At 41.6% G+C, this 24,886-nt stretch overlaps 1 protein-coding gene across 3 annotated transcripts in view; it reads left to right on the top strand.

The window, feature by feature from the left end:
* The window catches only part of POC1B (POC1 centriolar protein B), a 29,562-nt gene extending 5,742 nt beyond the window's left edge, over positions 1-23,820 (top strand). For all 3 annotated transcript variants that reach the window (XM_081926593.1, XM_081926594.1, XM_081926595.1), the window contains 9 exons: positions 738-917; positions 1,103-1,210; positions 1,971-2,086; positions 4,706-4,839; positions 6,393-6,461; positions 6,768-6,920; positions 9,795-9,875; positions 21,432-21,677; positions 23,557-23,820. In XM_081926593.1, coding sequence (XP_081782719.1) covers positions 738-917; positions 1,103-1,210; positions 1,971-2,086; positions 4,706-4,839; positions 6,393-6,461; positions 6,768-6,920; positions 9,795-9,875; positions 21,432-21,677; positions 23,557-23,655 — 1,186 coding nt within the window. In that variant the 3' untranslated portion in view covers positions 23,656-23,820. The remainder of the gene's footprint in view (positions 1-737; positions 918-1,102; positions 1,211-1,970; positions 2,087-4,705; positions 4,840-6,392; positions 6,462-6,767; positions 6,921-9,794; positions 9,876-21,431; positions 21,678-23,556) is intronic.
* The last annotated feature ends 1,066 nt before the right edge of the window (positions 23,821-24,886 follow it).

The following is a 24,886-nucleotide window of genomic DNA, read 5'->3' as shown; positions in this document are numbered from 1 at the left end:
TATTACTGAAAATTAAACATTTCCAAGGTTTTTGGTTTCTGAAGGGATGTTGGGCTTAGGCATTGTATTGCTTCCTCTAGTTCAGAGAGGCCAGATTCATATAATCATAGTTGGGAAGGTACCCTGTGATGTAGGAATATGCAGGTGTCCCATACAGGAATCGAACCTGCAACCTTGGCATTATCAGCGCCACACTCTAACCAACTGAGCTATCCACTTGGATTCCTTCAAGGGAAACCTTCTGGAGGTTGTATGCAAGTGGTGGGTGGGGCCAGAGGCAAATATGGGTGGAGCCATGGATGTTATTCTTACCTTTCTACAATAGGCTGTGTTCTATCCACGTAGAAGTCAGAGGCTTCTATATTCCACCCCACACACATCTCCATTGAGGCAAGCAAAATGCATTATGACAGTTTGCAGACACATTCCAGCCAGGCAAAAGCAGCTAAAGAGGCTGTTGGGCAGGGCAGGCAAAGGACCGGGTGTGGCCTAAGAGTCCCAAGGGCTAGACAGAAAGTTCTGGAGGACTTGATTTGGCCCTTGAGAACCCCAGCTCTGCTCTCATCTTCTGTACTTTGTGCAAAAGATTTTGGGTTTCGCACTGGGACAAAGAAGCAAGGGAAGCTGTCTCTCTGAGGATACAAACTAATTTGATTTGGGTTGGGTGGGCGGGGAAATTGGATTAATCTGTTATGTGGTTGTGGGACTAATGCACGTGCAACATATTTTATATACAGTCACGGTGAATCCACACCATTAAAAGGCCATACATCAGCAGTCCGTAGCGTGAACTTCTCGTACGACAGTCAGTTTCTAACTACGGCATCCAACGACAAGTCTGTAAAAGTCTGGAGTGTTTACAGCCAACGTCTTTTGTTTACCTTATTCCAGCACACACACTGGGTGCGCTGTGCCAAGTGAGTGTTTGCATGCTTTGCCTTCTTGGTTTTTGAAAAGCAGTAGCTTTTTTTCCTCTTTTTAAAACAGCTTCACATGTCTGTTCAATTCAGGATAAAATGGTCACTAACTTTGCAAGCGGCAATTGATTTAGATGCTAGATGTCGGCGTTTTTAAAGCTGCGGTATATTTCTTTCCTTTCTAGATACTCACCAGATGGAAGATTAATAGTTTCTTGCAGCGATGATAAAACTGTTAAAATCTGGGATTTAAGAAACAAAACCTGTGTTGATGATATAATAGATCATGAAGGGTAAGCAGTCTTCATATATGAAAGGAAATGTGGCAGTGTTGTAGTGACACTTGCAGATCTGCTAGAGGCCTCTTCAGTTGTTGTGAAAAGCAAAGTGTTGGGGGTGCAGCGCCATTTGCACTGTCTCCACGACCAATCTTCCAAACTCAGAGACAAGGCCCAAAGGGGGTTTGTAACTATGTTTGTCACTGTATTTTAAGGCTCTTCAGAGTAATCTACTGTGCTGTAACGTATTAGATGTGCTTCTGGTGTGCTTTAGTTTTCCATTCTGCTCTATAGCCATGTTTGGGCTATAATGAAAAGCTCTTGGTCTTAGATAACGTAAACCTAGTACAATCCAGTCTGCTGTGTTTAGATACCTTCCTTTACTACTTCTCTTTTCTGGAAGGTACGCTGTTTAGATATGGAACACATAATAATTTGGATGATTCCAATCCCTTCAGGATGAGAACAGAAATCGTGCAGTGGCAGCGCAGCGGAAGGCCCCATTAGCTAAAGTGGTGCTTCAGGTTAAGAACAGACCTCCAGAATGAATTAAGTTCTTAACCCGAGGTACCATTGTATAAGTACTATGAAATAAGTAAACGTATCTCAGTGTGGCCTACCTCACAGGGCAATAGTGAGGGCAGACAGCATGGCTCTGAGTCCTTAGGATGTGATGGAAAACTCATTAAAAAACATGGGCCAATAATGTAAGCCAAGTGGATGGCATTGTTCTTGTAACAAATGACAAATCGTTATTTTTAATGTTTCCTTGTAGATTTGCCAACTATGTGGATTTCAGTCCTGATGGTACGTGTATAGCTTGCGCAGGCTCCGATCACGCAGTGAAGATCTGGGACATTCGAATAAACAAATTATTGCAGCAGCACCGAGGTAAAAGGTTACTAAACCTCTTCCTTTTGTAATTGCTCTAAAAGCTAGTAGAGGTCTTAGTAACTAAGAATGCCGGCTGTGTCCCAGAAAGTTTCCAGTTACAATCATATCTCTGCTGCTAACTTCACTAGCCAAGCCTTTGTCTCTTATCTTTTACTTGGGGATAATAAAGCAAGCCTATGTTACAGACTTGGCCTAAATATTTCAGAAGGAATTTAAATCTGGCATTCTGAGCATCTGAAAGCATGCTTTAATGCAAAACTAATATTTTAAAAGAGGACTGTTTGATAAGAATATGGCTAATATAGCAACATGTAATTATATAAATTGCATGAGCCATTTTAAAAGTATGTTCCCTTATCTTCCATTTATGTTGTTGCTTCGGTTTTATTTGGTGTCAACACTGCCCTTGAATCAGTATGGGCTTTTTCTTGCCCACTAAATCTTCTTGAGAAGCATATTAGTTCAACCTGTAGACTGCCCAGGGTACCATTCTAGTAAATTCACATTTAGCAAGATCAAAATGCTGACACAATTTCCACTTTAGGGCCATAGTAAATGATGATCCCCAAAGCATTGAGCGTGTAAATATGAAAAGATGGCAACTCTATAGCAATGATAAACAACAAAGGACCAGAATGCTTGGAATTAATATCCCAGCTCGCTTCTTAAGCTCATTCTGTGGCCATGTAAAATCTGCAACCTCTCAGACCTATTTTACTTTATAGGATAACCCATTGTATGCTTCTAGTGTCAGTGGTCCCCAGATTTTTGGCTGGTCTTGGTAGCTAGCAAAAATGTGCAGACACAACCATGCCCTTCCCCCAACTCCCTCCCTGAACTTTAGAGTGCTACCCTGAGCTTTAGAGAAGCACAGTCCATATGCAGGAACAATCCCACACACCCCTTCCTAGCTCCAAGAGCAGGAGAAAGGTGGGGGCTTGTCTGTGATACACTGTGCTGTAACTTGGAGTGCCTCCAATGCGCAGTTCAACCATAGGGAGAACTTCTCCTTCTCCTCTCCAGATTGAAGTTCACGGGGAGGACAGGAGCTTGCCAAGCATGCCACAACAGGGAGGGCTACCCAATGTGTTTTGTGAATTTGTGGATCCCTCATCTTGGAGGAATGGCAAGATATAAATATAAAAATGCACTCAGTTTTTCTCATACAGCCCTGCATTGTAAATAAGAAAAACGAAAACAAAAATTAAAACGTGTAGCCAAGTAGCAACATGCCTTTGTAAAATTAGTTATGGTTGCTATATATTCTGCTTATAGTTTAAAGTGGTGCATAGTCTGGATATTGCTGTTTGTTTAATGAAACATTCCTTTTTGACCAACATGTTCTTTCTGAAACTTCAGGGCTCACCCACACTTCCTCAGTACTGCACCTAGAAAGCATGGGTCGGAGTTGTTTTCTGCTTGTCCCGTTGTTTCCCCCTATAAAACTTGCTCTTTTGTGCTAAATCAGAGCAAATACCAGCTTGCAGAAAACCCGATTGATGTTTGCTCCAATTCTGTACTAAAGATCAGAGTTTCCCAGGCAAAAGTGGCAGGACAAGTAGAAATCTGGATGAGCCCTTATTCTTGATCACGGGTAGGCAAACTAAGGCCCGGGGGCCGGATCCGGCCCAATTGCCTTCTAAAGCCGGCTCGCGGACAGTCCGGGAATCAGTGTGTTTTTACATGAGTAGGATGTGTCCTTTTATTTAAAATGCATCTCTGGGTTATTTGTGGGGCCTGCCTGGTGTTTTTACATGAGTAGAATGTATGCTTTTATTTAAAATGCATCTCTGGGTTATTTCTGGGGCATAGGAATTTGTTCACCCCCCAAAAAAAATTCCGGCCCCCCACAAGGTTTGAGGGACAGTGGACCAGCCCCCTGCTGAAAAAGTTTGCTGACCGCTGGGACTCTTGATCAAGGCTTTAAAAGAATCCATTTGCTTTCCCTCAATAAGAACTAAATGTTCTTGCTACTTTAAGCCACAGGATGGCAGCACAGTAGTGTAGATAAAATCACAAGTATCTTTTTCAATCCCCTAATAAAGTAGATACTTTGAGCTTGTGTTTCTATGCTCTGCTTTTCTTGCATTTGGTTGTTAAAGGGGTTCAGATTTTGAGCTTCTTATTCTCTGTACCCAAAGACCCGTCCCTAACTCTGTAACCATTCTGTTAGCGTGTGGAGATTCATTTCTTTCAGAAGCCAAAAGCTCTTGTTTACTCATGTTATACGATGCATTTCATTGTGTACCACCTGCAGCAGAGCCAAAGCCTATAGGATTGGCTCACACAGCTGATGTCGGCTCCACCACCAGTGGATGGGTAGCAGAGCTGGAGCTGTCTGGATCTCTTTTGCATAACCAGTGCTTGCAGAAAGCTGAAGCCTCAGGCACTTTAAAGCACTGTGCAGGTCTCTTTGCAAGCTCTGTGTGGTGCTTTGAAGTCTCAACTTCGAAGCTTCAAAGGTCCTAATCACCTGATGGCATTGGGATGTATCTGGGAGTAAGTGCCTTTGAAAACAATTCTCAGTAAGCATGCTGTGGATTGCGGTGTTAGCCAGTGCAGATATTGGCTCCTTTCTTTGCCATCAAAATCTGAATTCTTTTTTACTTGAATCAGTTCACAGATCCGGCGTAAACTGCGCGTCTTTCCATCCTTCTGGCAACTATCTCCTCACAGCTTCCAGCGACAGTACTGTTAAGATTTTGGATCTTTTAGGAGGAAGGCTCTTGTACACGCTTCATGGGCATGAGGTAGCATGTTGTTCTCTCTTCTACTTTCTTGCTTGTTTCTGTTTCTAAGAACCACCTCATACATTGCTGCTTTCTTGCAAGAAATTGTTTCAAGTGGAATTGTTTCGAGCGGAAATACAGTTACTGGAATGTGAAAAGTGTGGCAATGTATGTGCTTGGGCTGTGAATACAACTGTTCAGCAAACTTAGCAAACACAAAATGCTCAATAATTTATCCTTTTCTTGCCCATCATCTTTCCTATTCCTGTATACTTGAAGGAGTGTCTCTGCCTCCATCATTCAGCCCGGACACTGAGGTCTAGTGCTGAGGGCCTTCTGGCCCTCACAGCGAGAAGTGAAAGGACAGAGAACCAGGCAGAGGGCCTTCTCGGCAGTTGTGTCCGCACTGTGGAACACCCTCCCATCAGATGTCAGAGAAATAAACAACTATATGACTTTTAGAAGACATCTGAAGGGAAGCTTTAAATGTTTGAGGTTGATGTCTCATTTCAACTTGTCAACTCAAAAGCAAAAAAAAAAAAAAGAAAAAGAAAAAGGGGAAAAAAGAAATTTTTGATTAATATTGCCTGTGTCACAGGCAGAAATTTAATTTAAGCCCCTCTCCTCTTCTACAATGAGGTTATATTGGGGCCATAACATTGTTAGCCATTCATTAGCATGGCCTTTTGCTCCCTTTTAAACAAAAATATAAAACACGGATTACGTTCATTACCCTGCATTACCCTGTCCCCTGTGAAGTCCTACTGAGCTTCATTCTAGCTCTAGGCCTGTTTCAAAAGATATACAGAACTGAGCAAGACTGCATACAAATTGGAAACTCAGATAAACACATTGATAACACCCAGCTTCACTTTTTCTATCCCTCCAACTCTGTTTAGGCTGTCTCAGGACTGTTTCAAGCTAAGCAGATACCACTCCAAATTGCATGGTGGCTGCATCCCTGTGATAGCGGCTCATCTCTCAAGTCCTGTGTAAACTAATGCAGTCATGGCTGGCTATGGCTGGTGTGACAGGTAGTCCAAAAAAACTAGAGGGCACCAGGTTGGTGAAATCCAAGCCACTAAGTAGGATACAAATTTAATAAATTATTAAGCCCAGGTTCTGTTTCCCAGCAGAAGCGAAGTGCCTGCAGAATCAGCAACCTGCACCAGCACACTGCTCATTCACATTAAACCAAACTTTATCTTCCCTTTGGCTTCACTTGATGTGCGAACCAGGCCTGTGTAACTCAGTTCAGTTCTCTTAGCCTTAACTCAGTGTAGGAAATCAGTTTTATTGTAACATGTGAAGTAAAACAGCCAAAGATACACCTATTGAACATTTTGTGTTTGCTAGGTTTGCTGAACGGTTGTATTCACAGCCCAAGCACATACATTGCCACACTTTTCACATTCCAGTAACTGTATTTCCGCTCGAAACAATTCCACTTGAAACAATTTCTTGCAAGAAAGCAGCAATGTATGAGGTGGTTCTTAGATGCAGAAACAATTATAAACACTACCAAGTCTTTTAATTTTATTTTTAATCTGGCTTCTTTTCTTCTTTTTGACTAGGGACCTGTTCTCTCTGTAGCCTTTTCAAAAGGTGGAGAAACATTTGTCTCTGGTGGTGTGGATGCACAGGTTTGTTAAAGATTTTGATTTATTAATGTAAAACATAACTTTATTAGATGCTCTAAACAATTAAGAGTTTGCTGTGTTTTCTTAATACTTTCTTAACAGTCTTACTTACATTATTATAATTTGAGCCCCTGCCCCTTTGTTTGCGCATCTGCAAGGTCTTGCCTTGAGATGCTTTCCTGCCTAAGAGAGGCAAAGTAGCTCACAGTATCTCTCCTTTGTCCTCGTGCCAAATGCAAGGACCGCAAAACCAAAACAGTTAGTGTGAGTTAAACCTCAGTCAATATTTTTATTTATGACTTTTTACAGGTGTTGTTCTGGAAAACAAACTTTGATGCATTTGAATACAAGAAAGTTCTTAAAAATCACATGCGAAAATTACATGGGGATGAACCACCTCACCTTCTTGATATTTACCCTCGATCACCTCATCGCCATGAAGCAAAACCACAGTCTGTTGAGGTAAACGTTATGGCTTCTAACATCTAACTATTTACAAGTTAACAAGTAGTTGCCTGCAAGTGAGACCTGCAGCAAAATATTGCTTCCCGGAATGTCAGCCAACCAGTCTCTCTTCCAGGCTATTCCATTCCGTTCCCTCTCAATCTACTCTTTTGCTCTTCTGCAGACCCTGAGGTTTTATATGGTCCATTTCCCCATGTTCCTAAATAAGCCCAACAAAAACTAGCTTGTTATCAAATCAGTAAAGAATTAATGCGTTCACCCAGTAACTCAAATCTGTAATCATTGAATCAATACCAGCACAGACCCCAATATTCACCCCTCCCTTTAATGTATATCAGTTCATGTCTGTTTTTTTTCCTTTTGAAAATAATTTTTATTTGGTTTTACAAACATAAAGTTATAGCAATACCAAATGAATGTCCACATTTTGAGATTTCTCTGATTCGCCCGACTCCCCCCCCCCCCATTCCCTCCTTGGGTCTTAGTGTCAACATTTTCAACTTCATATAATTTCGTGATCCATGTTTTGTATCTGCCCATATTGTCCATAGTGATTGTTACATTACAAGTGTTATTAAAATCCTGCTAATGTTTTCATCTGCTTACAGTGGCCTCCTAGATATATTACAATTTTTTCCCATTCTTTCTTAAAGTTTTTGTCTTCTTGATTCCTGAGCTTTCTGGTCGGTTTTGCCACTTTGGCGTAGTCCACTAGCTTAGTTTGCCATTCCTCTTTGGTCGGGACTTTGTCTTCTTTCCATCTCTGGGCTAGTAGCATCCGCACAGCTGTCGTCGCATACAAAGTCTTTTCTGGTCCTTTGGGATGTCAGTACCTATAATTCCTAATAAAAAAAGCTTCTGGTTTTTTAAAATAAAAGTTATTTTAAACATTTTTTCATTTCATTATATATCATTTCCCAGAATGCTTTTATTACTTTACACAACCACCACATATGGTAAATGGTACCTTATTTTTCTTTACATTTCCAGCAGGTATTTGTACTTGTCTTATACGTTTTTGCTAACTCAGGTAAAGGTAAAGGTATCCCTGACCGTTAGGTCCAGTCATGGATGACTCTGGGGTTGCGCACTCATCTCGCTCTATAGGACGAGAGAGCTGGCGTTTGTCCGCAGACAGCTTCCGGGTCATGTGGCCAGCATGACTAAGCCGCTTCTGGCAAACCAGAGCAGTGCACGGAAACGCCGTTTACCTTCCTGCTAGAGTAGTACCTATTTATCTACTTGCACTTTGACGTGCTTTCGAACTGCTAGGTGGGCAGGAGCTGGGACCGATGGTTTATAATACTCTCAGTCATCTTCTTGATGCCCAGTAATAATGCTGATAGCAGGCCATGTCATGTTATCATTGTATCATCATCCAAGATTCTGTACAGTATAGGATAGCTCTATATCATGGGTAGGCAAACTAAGGCCCAGGGGCCGGATCCAGCCCAATCGCCGTCTAAATCTGGCCCACGGACAGTCAGACAATCAGTGTGTTTTTACATGAGTAGAATGTGTGCTTTTATTTAAAATGCATCTCTGGGTTATTTGTGGGGCATAGGAATTCGTTCATTATTTTTTTCAAAATATAGTCTGCCCCCCCCAAGGTCTGAGGGACAGTGGACCGCCCGTCCCCCCTCCCCCCCGCTGAAAAAGTTTGCTGACCCCTGCTCTATATGCTTTCCATGGAAATTTTAAATCAATAGTTATCATCTAAGGCAAACAGACACTAGATGGCACTAAAATGTAATAATAGTTTGCACAGCCCAGTATGATCCCCCCCCCCCAATGAATGTTTTTAAATACGGGAAATGTCATACCATGTCCTATAGTTTCAATCTTACCTGGGCAATATATGTGATGAAGGACCATGATATGGATTAATTTTACAGCCACAGGCAAGAGATTACCATAGAAAGTTCTCCAGGCCTCAATTTCCTAAACTGTTCAGTTTCCTTCTGCCATCCTTTATTTTGCACACACCAGTTTTGTAAAACTGTTTTAAATCTGGTGACTTGGAAAAGAGAGTTGAAATAGCTTTATGATCCAGAAGCTGCTAAAATTTTGAAGTTTCGATTGCTACAAAATGCCTTAGCCCCTCTCCTGACAAGTTAAATGAAGACAGGAGCACATGGACCCTGTTTGGCAGTTATCCAGAAGCTACTGCACTAGATTCCTCTAGGCTTTGAGAAGCCTTGCTTGAAGTCCCATCTATGGAAGAAGTTGAAACAATGTCAGGATAGAATGGGGCTTTCCAGGCCGATTGCTGCACTGATAGTGAGGTGTGCATCTGCACATAATTGTTGATGTTTAAAAATTTATGTCTGCAAGCTTTTTAAAGGTTTTGATGTGACAGAGTGATATTTTAACATCATGTTGTTGATTGTAACTGATCTGTTCTTGACTTTCTCAGATATATTTTAGTGTGCTTTGTGTGATTTTAGGATGCTTTGTCATGGTGAGAGTCCTGCTGTTAGCACTCTGCATTTGTGGATAAGGCTTCCAATAGACATTTTTTTACTTACTGTTTTTAAAAGCACTGGTTCATCTTAGAAGTAAGAATGTGGCTTATAACTAGTAATTGCTCAAAACACCTTGAGGAGAAATCCAGTTACCTTGGCAGAAACCAAGCCATACAGAAGAAAATTGTGCTGTATGTAAATGGCTGCTACTAACTGAGATTACTAATTGAGATTCCTACATTAAGGGGGGGGTCCCTTCCAACTCTTCACTTCTGTGATTTTGATACACATTTAATAGTTTGACAAGGAGAATATTATATTGACATGTGGTTTTTGAGGGTTTCATCCTGTGTCCATTTTCTGTAGATGAAACAATCATAATATTTTCAACTCTGATTTTCAACAGATAGATCCCAGCTATGACGTCACAGATATGCAAACACTTGACCCTCCTGTCGTAGATATTACCTCACCTTCTGTTTCACTGGTAAGTTTTCCAAGGATGAATTACAAACTAAAATATAATCCAAACATTGCTTCTAATACTTTTTTTAAAATCCAGAGCAATTAAAAAGCTGTACATGTTTGGATAGGGTTGACATCTAAATCCTGCACAGCATCTGCTACTCACGCCTTATTTATTTAATTACAGCCAAATTACAAGGGTATCCAGCGCTACAGATTACCTTATGCCAAAGGCTCTCCTTCTGTTTTGATGTTGCTGCTTCCTAAATACTTTGACTTCCGATGTCCATGCCTCAGCAACTATATATTTCAAACTCTGGGTCTATTATTCTCAGATTTCTTATTATGTGATTTTTGTAGACCATCACCAATAAATGCTGCATGATAGGGTTTTTAATTCAGCCCCGTGAGACTGTTGCCAAATATGCCAGGGCAAGAGCTGTTGGTGGCTACTCTGGTTCAGTGAACTACAAGTATGTAAAGATCTGCTCCACTTTTCTGGGTGAGACCTCCCCTTTGTATACTGCAGCTAGGGAGTATTTTATTGACCAAAGGTGTCACTTTGAAAAGACAAATAATAGTTCAGTATATGTTATAGCAACCAATAGATCCTAGAGATCTAGAATATGTGTTCTGAAATTAAGTGAAAATGTGCACCACTGTGTTGTTCATTAATAGTCTTTACCAAGCTCTTTGTGTGAAAGGGGGATTTATTTGTCACTGCATTAACACCTCAGTGGCTCTGTGGGATTTGAGCATGGGCGCTCACTCTGTATTCCTTTCCCATAGTACCTTCATAGGGTATTTTACTTGTGAACTGTGACATCCTGCCTCCATCACCAATTCTCTCCTTCACACCTTCTCATTTCCCCCATTTTTCTGGGAATCGAAGCTGTGACCATTATTATCACAGCTGATTCTGAGGCATATATAAAATTCCTCACAGCCATCACGAACAACTGCTTCCTTCCTCTTCCTGTGGAAAAGCAACATTCTCTGAGAGCTGTACCCTGAGGAATGCAGAAACAGCGGCAGGCCTTTCACACAGGAAATTACTACTCTAGCACTCTCAGAAAGTGCTTCTGTCACTTGGACTGTCTGCCCATAATGAGCTTCCTGCTGACCTACAAGATGATTTACTACTGATCTCAATGCCTTTGCCAGTCCGTAAGCATAACCAGCGGCTAATGAAGCTGGCAATCAGCAGTTCTGTAAATCTGTAACTGCCCTGCTTTAAACTTGAATGTGGTAGGCACACATATCTTTGGCCGAGCTTGTTCAGATTCCATCAAGTATGGTTAGGAAGCAAATTGTGCCTGCTTTCCAAAGTGGAAATGTTGTTGTGAATCACGGAACTATTTACAAACAATTTTTTAACATTAAATGTAAACAATTTCTTTTTTAAGCATTTGATGCCTATAGCACAAATAGTTGAAACAGGACACAGAAGGCTTCCATCAGCCATCTTGATGTGCCCCATTGAAATCAAAGGAAGTCAGAGAGAAGCAGTGCTGGATCTGAATCTGGAGCATTGCTCTTGCTCTAATTGTATAGCTGACTTTTTAAGGAATATTTGTAATGCCCATTTTTCTGGGGGAATCAAAGCATGAGCCTCTCCACAACAGTCCATGCTTTCCTCTTCAGTGACAATAGTACAGTACCCTACCTAGGTAAAGGTAAAGGGACCCCTGACCGTTAGGTCCAGTCGCGGATGACTCTGGGGTTGCGGCACTCATCTCGCTTTATTGGCCGAGGGAGCCGGCGTACAGCTTCCGGGTCATGGGGCCAGCATGACTAAGCCGCTTCTGGCAAACCAGAGAAGCGCACGGAAACACTGTTTACCTTCCCGCTGGAAAGGTAGCTATTTATCTAATTGCACTTTGATGTGCTTTCTAACTGCCAGCTTGGCAGGAGCAGGGACCGAGCAATGGGAGCTCACCCCGTCGCGGGGATTCAAACCACCGACCTTCTGATCAGCAAGCCCTAGGTACTGTGTTCAGACCACAGCACCACCCGCGTCCCTACTTACCCACACATAATATAGATGGGTGGTGATAAGGGTAATAACCTTGCCATTGCAGAATAACCATGTGTATGTCTGCCTGCCTGCTCTCCTTTTGGAAATCTTAGATATATGTGCATTACACTCCGCATATGGGGGTGCACAGCCTTCAGATGACTTAAAAATGAGTAGGATATAGCTGAGCCAAGGATAAATGTCACATACATGATGGGGAGTGGGATGTCCATCCCCCCCAGTCGTTGCAAATTATGCCACCAAAAACACCCATCCCCTGAAAATGGGCAGAGTCAAAACAGGAATGTGTGTGTTGTCTTGACCTACAAGCGTGGGCGCAGCCGGGGTGGGAGAGGGGCAGCTCCCCCCCCCATCAATAAAATTCAATAAAAATACATAGCAAACTGAGGTTGTGCCCCCGCTAACAGAAGGCCTGCCCCCCTAACAAAAATCCTGGCTACGCCCATGTCTACAAGGTGCAAAAATCTGTTGCATTCCCCCCTTGTGCATGTTCCAGCTAAAGCTGAGCACTTTAACAGAACAATTCTATGCCTGTTTTCCTCTGAAAACAGCCTGGCAGTTTAAACTCTCTGGCTGGATTGTGTCCCTATGTTAAGAATGCATCCTTGAGGAAAGACATGCAGTCTGTGTTTGGTAAATGAGAGACATGCACTTGTTTGAACAAAAGGCCAAAACGCTCTTGGAATCTATGAGGGTACACACACACACACACACACACACACACACACAGTGGTGTTATGAAGGATGTGGGAGAGAGTGGTAAGATTCTGGGTCAAGATAAAGCTAAGGCATAGAAATTCAGTGGTTCTAGAGTAGGGCCGTAATTACAATTGAAAACTGGTTTAGACAAACTGCAATCTTTTATGGTGTAGCAGGAAAGAAACCAAGCTGAGCCTGTGAATCTGGAAGTGCTGGATTCAAATCTTGCCTCTGGCTCAAAAGTCACCAGGGGTTTGACAGACCTACATCAAAGCAGAAGCTAACAAAGTATTTAGCTTCAGAAGGGTGACCTTTCCCTTGCTGTCACTCTCCAGATGCTATGCATTCCTGACCCTCTAGTGGATGCTCATTTCCTCAACACACTATTGTCTTCCCCAGGGCTCTGAAGAGCTGTCTGCTATTTGCACATTTATGCCTTCAAAGAAACACACGTTTAAATCGCTTTTCTCAAAGAAAGCTTGTACAATCTAGAAAACATCACCTGTGATATCTCAGGCACCGAGAGAGTTGGTGCTCTTCACTGTCCCTTATTCTTCAGACTAGCAGAACTTGTTCCTTCTGAGCTTAGTCCCACACATGACAACATTATGTGTGCTTTCCATCAAAGAGTTCCGATGTTTTTGTAATGTACATCTAGAATTTTCCTTCCCCTCCTGCCTTATTGTATGCCCATCTCCATCTTGTCCTCCCACAATTTGCAGTAAGGTTAGTATTGTTGTTCCCAGTCTTACAGAGCTATTGCAAGGTTTACCAGGGTGATTGGATGCAAAACAGTGTGACCATTCAAAATCCCTATCTATGCAAAATATTATTTCAACCTACAACAAAATATTACAGCATATCATCTCTGCACCCCTCAGTGGTAGTGTTCTGCTCAGAGTACCTTTCTATGAACGGTTAGGAACTTGAGCAAACAATTTAACACTCTTCACTCCACCTTTTTCATTTTTTTACACTTCCAATTGACTCTCAACATTCCTTGCTGCTGGATTTTGGTGTGTGTGTGTGTGTGTGTGTATGTGTGTGTGTGTATGTGTGTGTGTGTATGTGTGTGTGTGTGTGTGTATATATATATATATATATATTGCAGCAGAGTGCAGAAAATTAGTCTGGCGAGACTGCTGGTAGGGGGGAAAAGGAAGAAGCTTAAAGTTTATTATTCCTTGTGAACAAATCCATTCTGAATACAAGCTTTCATGCCACCATTTTGGAATCATTATGCTAACAAGAGAAGGTCCAACACTCAGCTTTTGTAGCTGGAGTCAGTCCAGGTGCTGCCCTCCCAGGCCAGGTGAGGGAAAGCCTGCAAGGCAGGGAGCAGGTCTTTCAGGACTTGCAACCAAGATGGCTCACTATTAAGAGAGTGTGAAATTGCTCCCTAAGTATTCTCTGTGTTTCAAGTGAAGGGAGACCACAACTAATCATTTTTGTAAGGAAAGGAAATGTTCAGTCAGCATTGGTGAACTGTTTAGCTTGGAGTAGATTCCATATATATCAGTTCTGCACCATTTCAGACTGAAAATCCAGTTGACATAGATGGTGTATTCATTTGGCATGTCCTCTTGTACATCAAAGACAAGATAGGGAAGGCAGGAAGGAGGGGTAGAGCTTGTTAAGCTGTTTTTGGAGAAGGTGCTAGAACTCCACACCAGGAAAGAGATAGGTTGCTCTGCACCTTTGCCAAAAGGCCTCACTATAAGGTCTTAACTATGGTCTGAAAAAACTTGCTGCAAATAAAACTTGGCTCATTTTTATTTTGATAGCAAATAGTGGGAATGTTTCAGCGGTTTTGAGTTATTTGTCCTTCTCATTTCCTGCAGCAGCTGTTTGCAGGGACACTGAAAACCAGCCTTTATGACATTTCTTTACCCCTCTCTGCAGAGATCATATTGTTATTTTTGGCGCCTCTGCTCTTCACAAGAATTTTTGTAGTTTATGAAGGCACTTGTATGTTCTCCTTCCTGAAGCATTTATATTTAGAGTTGACTTCCTGTCAGGGAATTTCTCACCTTTGGGAGCCTAGAGCCTGATGATTTTAGTCTCTGGTGGTGCCCTCTTTTCCCCCCTTTTTTCTTTTTAAACTCAACCTGTTTTGCTGATAGATGAAAATTAAGCTTGCATTCTTAAATGTAAATTAAATTTAGCATATGAAAAGGTCATGGAAAACATTGGCTTAATATAAAAATGCAATGTTTTAACATTCATATCTACACAGAAGTATAATTTTATGCAAGGGATTATATGCAACCAATACCTACACATTGCTCTAATAGAGCACATTTCTTCACTGGGGTAGAAAATGCCTTGTTCTCTCCAGCGTCTCATATTTGGGGCCTAGCTTGACACTGAAGAGGATGGGACAGGTTAATCAAGCTCACAGAACTAGTGAATATTGGCATTTCCTGCTGTGCGCATCTGCAGCCCTTGCGCACAGCTGTAATAGGCTAGCTCTTTTTTTCCTGTGTTAAAAATGCTAAGCGATAACCATTGATTTACGAGCTATTCAGGAAGCTTCCTTTAAGACCGTTTGCCGTCTGAAGCACAACACTCATGGGGCTTTCCATATTTCGCACCCCAAACCCAGATCTGTCAAACAGACCATATAGACCCACTTACTGTTCCGATCGACCATGGCTGGAAAGCAGCTGCTATTTAATGCCATTGTAGTTGTGCTAAATATAGCACAGCTGTCAACCTCAGCAAATAAATAAATAAAACCAGTTTCCCCAAAGACAGCTGCAAAGGCAGCAACTGGGGAGCTGAGTTTATTTCCCTTGCATATGTTATCATATAATCAAGTCGATGAGGTTTTATTTCTATTTTTTTCTTGTTCTGAAATGACCTAGTGCCCTCCAGAAGCTTGACCATGCTAAATTAGTAATAATAACAAAGTGAGCTGTGAAAATGTTGGTTTCATTAAGGGAGCTGGTAATCCTGTTAGTCTTGCCCCTTGTGGTTGGGGGGGGGGTCCCTGCATTGCCACAGATTTACAGCTCATTCCTAGGGCTTAGGCTGCAAGAATATATGAGGCGACTTCTACTTCTGTCTCCCTGGGAAGCTTTCCTTGAGTACTTATCCAGTCCCTGTTTTATAGAACTAGGCAGGGTACATTTGTGCCAGACTTTGAGCTTCTGTGGATTATGAACGTAAATAGAAAGCAGTGCACGTTTTAAAAGTTGGTCATCTTCTCTCTCTCATACACTTCCCCAAAGCAATAAAACTTCACTGTGTGTAACTGCTGTGATGTGCAAAGAGGACTCAAGGAGGACTCAAGTCAAATCAAATCAAATCAAAACTTTATTAGCAAAGCCAACAGGCCACAGCTATACAAGAGTTAAAAGTGAAAATAGGGATAAAAGGAAGAAAAGAACAAGCAAAAGGAGGTCCGTCAGATGAACAAGTCTGTCACTCAGATGGTGGCCCTCAATTTCGCAGCTCTCTCGATGTACCTCGCGACCTTCTCTGTTATCTGACTATCCGTATCAGATAATAGAAAATACAGTGTAATGTCTGGTGAACGGCCGGGGTTGGAGAGAATGAGTGGAGTAATAATCTCATTCCTTAGGTCTTTGTAAAGGGGGCAAGATAGAAGGACGTGGGACACTGTTTCCGTGTTACCATCTCCACATGGGCAAAGTCGTTTTTCAAATGGAGTCTTTTGGTAACGACCTTCGAGTACAGCAGAGGGAAGAACATCCCATCTAGCCAATGTAAAGGCACGTCTGTATTTTGGGATGGTTAGTTTAAACAAATATGAAGCTGGAGAGTCAAAATGAGAAGGGGGAAAGTAGGTATACCATGGGCACCGTTTCTTTAAGATAGTCAGGTTGTTTTGTCGTTCAATGTCTTTCAGGCGCTGGCCTATTAGACTCTTTGCTTTAATGAGGCCCATTGATAGTAGGGACTGTGAATGCAGACCGCATGTAAGGAGTTTTTGATGCACAGTTTTGAACCATTTGCTTTTGTGAGGGTCTTGCATTACTAGAGGCAGTAGACCAGGTGGATTCAGATTAAGACGAAGCCAATAGTTGAATGTTCTCTGCCAGGTCCGAGGACTCAAGTCCTTGTGTTGTCCTGCGCCAAACAGTCTTTGTAGTGTAAAGCTAGTAGAAAGATCCTTAGGCTTGGCCTTTTCTTGAATCATAGGATCAGTCTGTTGAACCGCCGAGACCATATAACACCGGTCTTGAAAGGCCTACACTGGCCCCCAGTATGTTTCCGAGCACAATTCAAAGTGTTGGTGCTGACCTTTAAAGCCCTAAATGGCCTCGGTCCAGTATACCTGAAGCAGCGTCTCTACCTCCATCATTCTGCCTGGGCACTGAGGTCCAGCTCCGAGGGCCTTCTGGCACTTCCCTCGCTGCGAGAAGCCAAGCTACAGGGAACCAGGCAGAGGGCCTTCTCGGTAGTGGCACCCGCCCTGTGGAACGCCCTCCCATCAACTGTCAAAGAGAAAAATAACTACCAAACCTTTAGAAGACACCTGAAGGCAGCCCTGTTTAGGGAAGCTTTTAATGTTTAATAGGTTATTGTATTTTAGTGTTTTGTTGGAAGCTGCCCAGAGTGGCTGGGGAAACCCAGCCAGATGGGTGGGTATAAATAATAAATTATTATTATTATTATTATTATTATTATTATTATTATTATTATTATTATTAACTGAACATAGTAAAACACCTAACCTTAAGAGAGTAGTTTTTATCACTTCTTTTTTATAAATTGAAATTTTATTATTCTGTATATTCAGGCACTTTTCTGAACTCTGTATCCATCAAGGGAATATGAACTTTAATTGAAAACTCTGTGTTATACTTCAGAAACTGACGTGTCCCAACCCTGGGTAACATTGTACAAAAGTCAGACATCAACTAAAAGCCTAACCTGCTTAGGGTGCAGCCCACCAAGTCTTGCTGCCATTGCTGATTCCAGTAGGTTTGATAGGGTTGCTGGGATGGAATACATAAAACGTACATAGTAATTGCTTTCTTCCACAGTCACATGGGGGTGGTGTTACCTGATAGGTTCAAGGTATGTATATATATGTGTGTGTGTGTGTGTGTGTGTATATATATATATATATATATGCAGGTTTTGGTGTCCTCGGGTGTCTTCCCGTGTAAAAGTTGGGGTGTCTAGGCGACGTTTCGACGAGGTCTCACTCGTCATCTTCAGGCTGGTGCTTTCGGCTTCTTGTTACTGGAACAGAGCAGGATCTCAGTGTTTGAGTTCCTATAAATACTGTTGAGGGGGTGTGGTGTATAGCCTCCAATGTTCTGGGCAGAGAGGAAGTTCCCAGGCTAGTGTGCCTTTTCTTCTTTTGTTCCTTAATTACTTGAGGGATATCTTGAGTGATTTCTTGAGTGATATCCTGAGTACCACTTAGGTGGGTCATTAGGTGTGGATTAGTTGCTAAAGTCTTTGTGTCTTGACCTCTTGAACTTTGTGAAGAGTTTTTCTGAGAAGATGGCTGTACTGCACTTAGTTGTGCTCTGGCTTGGCTTCGTGTATAGGGGCGAGCTGTGGTTTTGTGGCCTGTGTCAGCCAGATCTGTGTAGGGATTGCAGGGGGGTGCAGCATCCGGGGGTGCCACCATGGTTTGGCTACTGGATGGTGTCTGTAATTTATCTGTGGAGAGGGTCTGGGTTTGGGTCTGGTGTGGTTGATTGGTGATGGCGTTCTGTGTGCCTCTGGATCTGGTGTCAGTTTTTGTGGGGAGGGCTAATTTCCAGATGTCTGGCAAGCGGGATGTGTCGTCACGCTTGTTCATGTTGTGAGGGTGTTTCTCTATCTCGATGGCTTCCATGATTATTCTCTTGTGGTGATGTTCCATGTTAAAGAGCAATTTGGAATCTGCAAAATTAATTTCGTGTCCTGTTTCTTTCATGTGTTGGAAAAGAGAGGAAGTTTTTTCTTCTTTTTTGACGGCATTCTTGTGTTCTGCGATACGTGCATTTATTCGTCTGTTTGTTTGTCCAATGTACGTGGCTGGGCAGACTTTGCAGGGTATTTCATAGACCCCTTGGTTTTCCAACTGGATTTTATCCTTGGGGTTTCTGAGGATATTGGCTATTTTTTGGTTGGTGCAAAAGGCTGTTTTGATATTGTGTTTATGGAGGATTTTGCTAATTTTATCTGTAGTGCCCTTGATATAAGGAAGGAGGGCCATGCCATTGTTTTCTTCTGTGTCTTGGTTTTTGGGGGGTGTTTCTTTTTGGATTAGCTTCGTAACCCTGTTTTGCTGGTATCCATTGGCAATTAACACATTTGAGAGATTCTGTAACTCAGTTGTCAAGTGGTCTTTGTCAGCCAGGCGTTTGGTTCTGGAGATGAGAGTCTTGGCTACGGAGTTTATTTGTGAAGGGTGGTGGTGTGATTGTGCATGTAAGTAGCGGTTGGTGTGTGTTTTTTTCCGGTAGATAGTGTGTCCTAGGGAGCCATCCGGTTTTTTGTAGATTAGGACGTCAAGGAAGGGAAGTTGGTTGTTGGCTTCTATTTCCATAGTGAATTGTATTTTGGGGTGTAGGCTGTTGAGATGTGTGAGGAAGCTATCCAGTTTTTCCTTCCCGTGTGGCCAAATTACAAAGGTGTCGTCAACATATCTGAGCCAAAGTTTGGGTTTGTGTTCTGACTTGTCTAAAGCATTGGTTTCAAAGTGTTCCATGTACAGGTTTGCGATGACCGCAAATATATATATATATATATATATATATATATATATATATATATATATACACACACACACACACACACACACACATCCATTCTGGAATTCTATTTGACTTCCAAAACATTTGAAAACCAAAGCTCAGCTTCTGAATGGCTGCAGGAAGCTGCTGCAGCCAATCGGAAGCCGCGGAAGTCCTGTCAGACGTTCGGCTTCCAAAAGAACATTAAAAAACCAGAACACTCATTTCCAAGTTTTGATTGTTCTGGAGCCAAAATGTTTGAGTACTAGGCTGTTTGAAAACCAAGGTATGATTGTATTCTTTGTAAGGTGTCATGAATTCAGATGCCACTATAATAAAGATATGGTTGGTTTTGACACTTCAAATGTGTGAAAAAAGAAAGTAATATCAAAGGACTAGAACCAAATGGCTTAAAAGGAAGTAATATGGTAGGAGTAATAATAAATGATTGCAAACTGGCTATTTGTATTTATTTTGCTTGAACAAAATTCAATTCAGTTATCGTCAACTGGTTTCGCGATTTAATAAACTATTAGACTGTCGAGTAAAATGCATAAGCTTCCTCCCAAACAATGCAGTCAGATATACTGATATTTATTTCTATAATAGCTACTCCTTAAGCATATATCACTGTGAAGATCTAGTTCTTAATGAACTCCCATATTACGTATCTAGTCTGTTCTTAAATAAGAGGCAGAGTGTGTGTGTTTTTCACCTTGCATGCAACAGAGCAATGCAAAAAAGTTCAACATCAGAAAGCAAACTGGGAGCTGGCCATCCTATTTTTAAAGTACATGCCTCGCCAACGTCATGATTCATTAGAAAGCCTATCTTCAAATCCTTGTTTGTAATGAGATCATTCCTGGTATTCCACAGGAAGCTGTCAGATATGCTTTATGTGTGTGATGCCTGGCCAGAGATTAAATGCAGATGGTTTTTGAGTCGGATAGCATGGCATGAACTTTCTCCAGAATACCATGACTTAGTTTATTTGCAGGCAAAATTCTTACAACTGATATACTTTGGAGTTAAATAGATTCTGTTAAGGATGTGCTTTTGCCTTTGAATTGTACCAGTGTTTGATGTCATTAGCTATATGGCAGATCTACACAGAATAAATTCCTTCTTGCCTATATTCAGAGAGAGCAGCACCTGGTCTCTTTGACTAGGCCTGCTTGATGTATCTGTCAAATGGCAGGGGCACTGACTATAACAAGCTTCGTGCAGGACTGCTGTACTGAGGTTTTTTCTACAATCAAGCAGTATATCAGTTTTACGAAACAAACAAATAAATAAGAACTTAGCCTTGGTTTAATGTGGAGAAGAGAATTTGTTTCTCTGTGATGCTTTGTGATGCTAAATACTTGGCTCTATCTTTTTAGCTTTCATCATTTAAGCTACAGAGAATTCACTTTTATGTTCCTTTTATTTCCATATGTGTTTCAACATACATACAGAATACCTCTGCCCCCTACCCCTACAACCTTATTTAAGAAGAGTCCTGATTTGATTTGATTTTGCATTGGAGTCTGTAATAACCTCAGCCCACTTGGCAGCTTCAAATGTTGCCACACTCAAGGCTGGAATCTGCCGAAACTGCTTCCATGCAGGAAAAAACGGCTTTGGTGCAGTAACACTTCTAACTGTGGCTGAGATCTAAAGAGCTACTTGAGGTGGCCCTGAGAGCTTGGGCTTGCCTAGTAGGCCCCTCCAACTCATAAAGAACTTGCTTTGCGGCCTTGGGAACCAACCCTCAAGGGCATGCAAAACTAGGCTTCTAATCACCGTGTGTTAGTTCAGTCTCATGGCGAGTCTTCCTGCTAGCAGTCACCAGGGAGATTTATTTTGTAAACCACTTCATGATAGTGAAAGGCTACAAGTAAAATACTTCTGGGAGCTTCCAGAACATCAGAGAATAAAAGAAAAATGAATACGAGTTATTAAAAATGGTAAGTCCTTTTGGAGAAATGTGAGAGAGAAAAGATGCAGGCTGAGGAGGAACCTCCTCTGGTTTTTTGTGAGAGCAGGTATGGCAGGGTAACAACTGCAGTTCTCAGGTTTGCTTCCCGAAAGGGAAAAAAGGATGCTGAAGATTTTCAAGCTTACCACCCTCTGCTTTTCCTTTTAATTGAAGACAAAGCCAAGTATCCCTTTAGCTCAACCTTCCATGCAACAAGAGAGAGTGATCATGCAGCAAGATGGAATGAACACCCAAGACATGCAGCAGCATTCAGTTTTATCCTCACCAAGAGCAACAAGGACAAGTTTGGAAGACGGAAGTAAATACATTGCGCACGCCATGGATGAGCCAGTAGGCATTTCTCCAGTTTTGACTAACGCCTTGGAACACATTGTGGAGCAGCTGGATGTTCTTACTCTTGTGAGTAAATCCCCAACACCATTGCATGTACTGGATTGCCTGCAAGTAAATAATAAATCACTAGGCTTCTTGGGGCTAGTGGTGAAGCGACAAATAGCCCTGTTCCTCCTTCAGGGGCCAGCTGGGCCTTGTGTTTGGTCTAGCAGGACTCTTCCTGTCTCCTTACGCCTCTGGGCCCTCAATTCAAAATTTATCTCTTTTAAAGATTGACATCCCAGCCTTCAAAAACTTTCTCAGGTGGGCCTACGCAAATGGTAACTCCTTCACAAGTTCATTGACCTGAGGCAGGCTACACTCAGTCTCTCTGCCTCAGCCCTTTGTCTGTCATAAATGTATAATAATACTATCTACAGATTTGTAATAATTACCAATATTATGTTTGTGAAGTAGGATTTCTGGTCAGTCAGCGAAAGAAAATGCATATCATATGTCAATGCCAGTATAGATGTATTTCTGAGATATTGAAGGAAGTAGAAGCACTTTAAATTTAATAAAAGTTGCTACTCTTTATCAGATGGATATGCCACCATAATTAACATACTTGAGCTAAAATAGTGTCGAAAAAGAAGTTTTTCACAATTAAAAAAAATTGCTCAGCCCAACGGATAACAAATTCCTCCCCACCCCAATTAGCAAATGCCTTAGTAGATTGATCTACTGATTTAAAACAAACTGCTTTACATGTGAAGTACTTTGAGCTCCTAGAAAAAATATATCAGCTGCAGAATGAAAACAATAATGGGTGAAATAGAGGATAATTGTATTAGATAAAAGTATGTTATATAAAGCAGTAGGTATAAGGTAGGAATAAAATACATCATTGTGGTAAGGGTGAGAAGTCAAAATTTTAAGAAAAACATATTTTGAAACTTAAGTAAATTTGTAAAACTTGCAAAAAGAAAAAAAAATATGACCAAGAAAAAGAAAACAATACATCCTTTAATCATTTTAGTTATTGTCGATGTAATTAAGGTCTATCAGAGCATTACCCAATTTCTACTAGTACCCGAGAAACACAGAACGTGTCTTACATTTTTGTTATGATTCTGCATTGAAAATAAAAAAATTCAAAAAAAAAAAAAGAATGTGTCTTACATGGTGTGTTCAGATCCACAAAAACTTGCTCAACACTTCTCAGTAACACCATTCCTATCAATTTAATGTGTTCTACAATAGAGTGGAGAATATATTTGAAAGCAGATATCACTGAAAAGTTGGATTCTGATACAACAAAGTATTTCAGACATTTGTGATGCCCATCCAAGCCTTTTCTGAAGTCCCTTCAGAACTCACAATATTTACCGTACGTGCCAAGACCTGAGGACCCCCTGAGAAGGGGCTTCCAAGGGCATGGAGGGCGTATGTCACTCATTCTTCCCCAGCTGCAGTCTCCACATCACATGCCTTACCTGCAGCTGTTTAGGGCTACACCTGCTTGGGGGAAGGGAGAGATTTGGAAAAACCCTGGCGTGTGTGCAGAACATCTCATGTGGCCCTTTGGGTATCAGCTTTGAAAGGGGAACGCTCAACACTTTAGTTTCCAGAGTTATAGAAGCTGGAGGCTTTATTCTCCGAATCAATACTCTAGTCTGATACAACTGAATACACAGCACATATAAGGATGCTCTGCCAGAAAAAAATAAATTGGATTTTAGAGTTCTTCTCCAATAGTTGGCTTTATTTTGATGCCGAGGCCATGATGTGTTTAGCACGGCAAAAAAACCATGTATTTTTAAAGTTTCCGTGAGCTACTGAAATGGTGGAATATCTGAATCAAATCTTGCAGTTCTCTGGTTTCTTTAGTGTATTAAGAGAAGTTATTTTGTAAATAAAACATTACAATCAATGACAAGCATTTGTTGCCCTGTTCTCCTAACAGACTGTCTCAATCTTGGAGCAGCGCCTGACTTTGACGGAAGATAAACTGAAAGAGTGCTTAGAGAACCAAGAGAAACTGTTACTCTCTGTCAGAGATTGAAAATAAACAATGCAAATGCATTCTCAGGAAGACAAAACAGTGACATGAAGCAAATAAAATGTGCCTCTTTGGTGTAAGTGATTTCCTAAAAAATCATTGATAACATTTTGAATATGTAATTTTGTGTGTGTGCGTTTATTAAATATATATTTGTGTTTTTCTGAATAGCCAATCTGTTTTCTGATATTTCCCCATCCTTTGCATGCTGAGCACAGTTCAAAACTCTGCTGATCTCCAGTGTGCATGTTCTCCAGGTGCTGGCACAGTATCTGCCCCATTCGTTTCCCATGCATCATGGTGCGAGTTCTTGTTGATTTATGTAGGGCATTCCTTAACTCACGGGAAAAACGAGGTTGCATCTTGCAGCAGAAGGTGCCATATTCTATACCCAGCATTGTCAGGTAGGAAACCCATTGGAAGCCACTACTAGTCAATACTGAGCTAGATGCCCGAGCAGATCTGAGTTAGTATAAGACAGGGGTCAGCAAACTTTTTCAGCAGGGGGCCAGTCCACTGTCCCTCAGATCTTGTGGAGGGCCGGACTATATTTTGGAGGGGGGGAAATGAATGAATGCCCCACAAATAACCCAGAGATGCATTTTAATTAAAAGGACACATTCTACTCATGTAAAAACACGCTGATTCCTGGACTGTCTGTGGGCCAGATTTAGACGACGATTGGGCCGGATCCGGCCCCTGGGCCTTAATTTGCCTACCCGTGGTATAAGAGCAGGAACAATGTGGCATGCAAGAATGCTGCAGTGACATCATTTCTGCACCAAATAGAGTGTTTTCTCTTTCCCCTTGTCTGCCTTAAAGAGGAACAAAATAAGACAAGACTTCATACCAGGTTGTTAGCTGGAACATTGGCCATAATTCTTGCTTCCCCAAATTTCTTTCATTCCCCTAATGACTAAAGTATTCAAGAGGAACTGGATAAATGGTCTTTAATTCAAGGATAATTATTGCACATAGGGTCAACAGAAAAGTGCTTGGGCTGGGCGCCACCAGACTAAAAGGAGCTTGCCTGGAAAGGCTGTACAAGTTGCATGGAAATCATGCTCCCTGACTACAGGAAACTGAAATCTGTATCAACTTCTTAATTACAGTGGTACCTCGGGTTAAGTACTTAATTCGTTCCAGAGGTCCGTACTTACCGTATTTTTCGCTCCATAGGACGCACTTTTTCCCCTCCAAAAATGAAGGGGAAATGTGTGTGCGTCCTATGGTG

The sequence above is a fragment of the Podarcis melisellensis genome (assembly GCF_964234715.1).
Source record: "Podarcis melisellensis genome assembly, chromosome: 10".
Taxonomy (NCBI): Eukaryota; Metazoa; Chordata; class Lepidosauria; order Squamata; family Lacertidae; genus Podarcis; species Podarcis melisellensis.
Note: the sequence above shows the minus strand (reverse complement) of the source record. Positions and strands in the feature narration are given on the sequence as shown.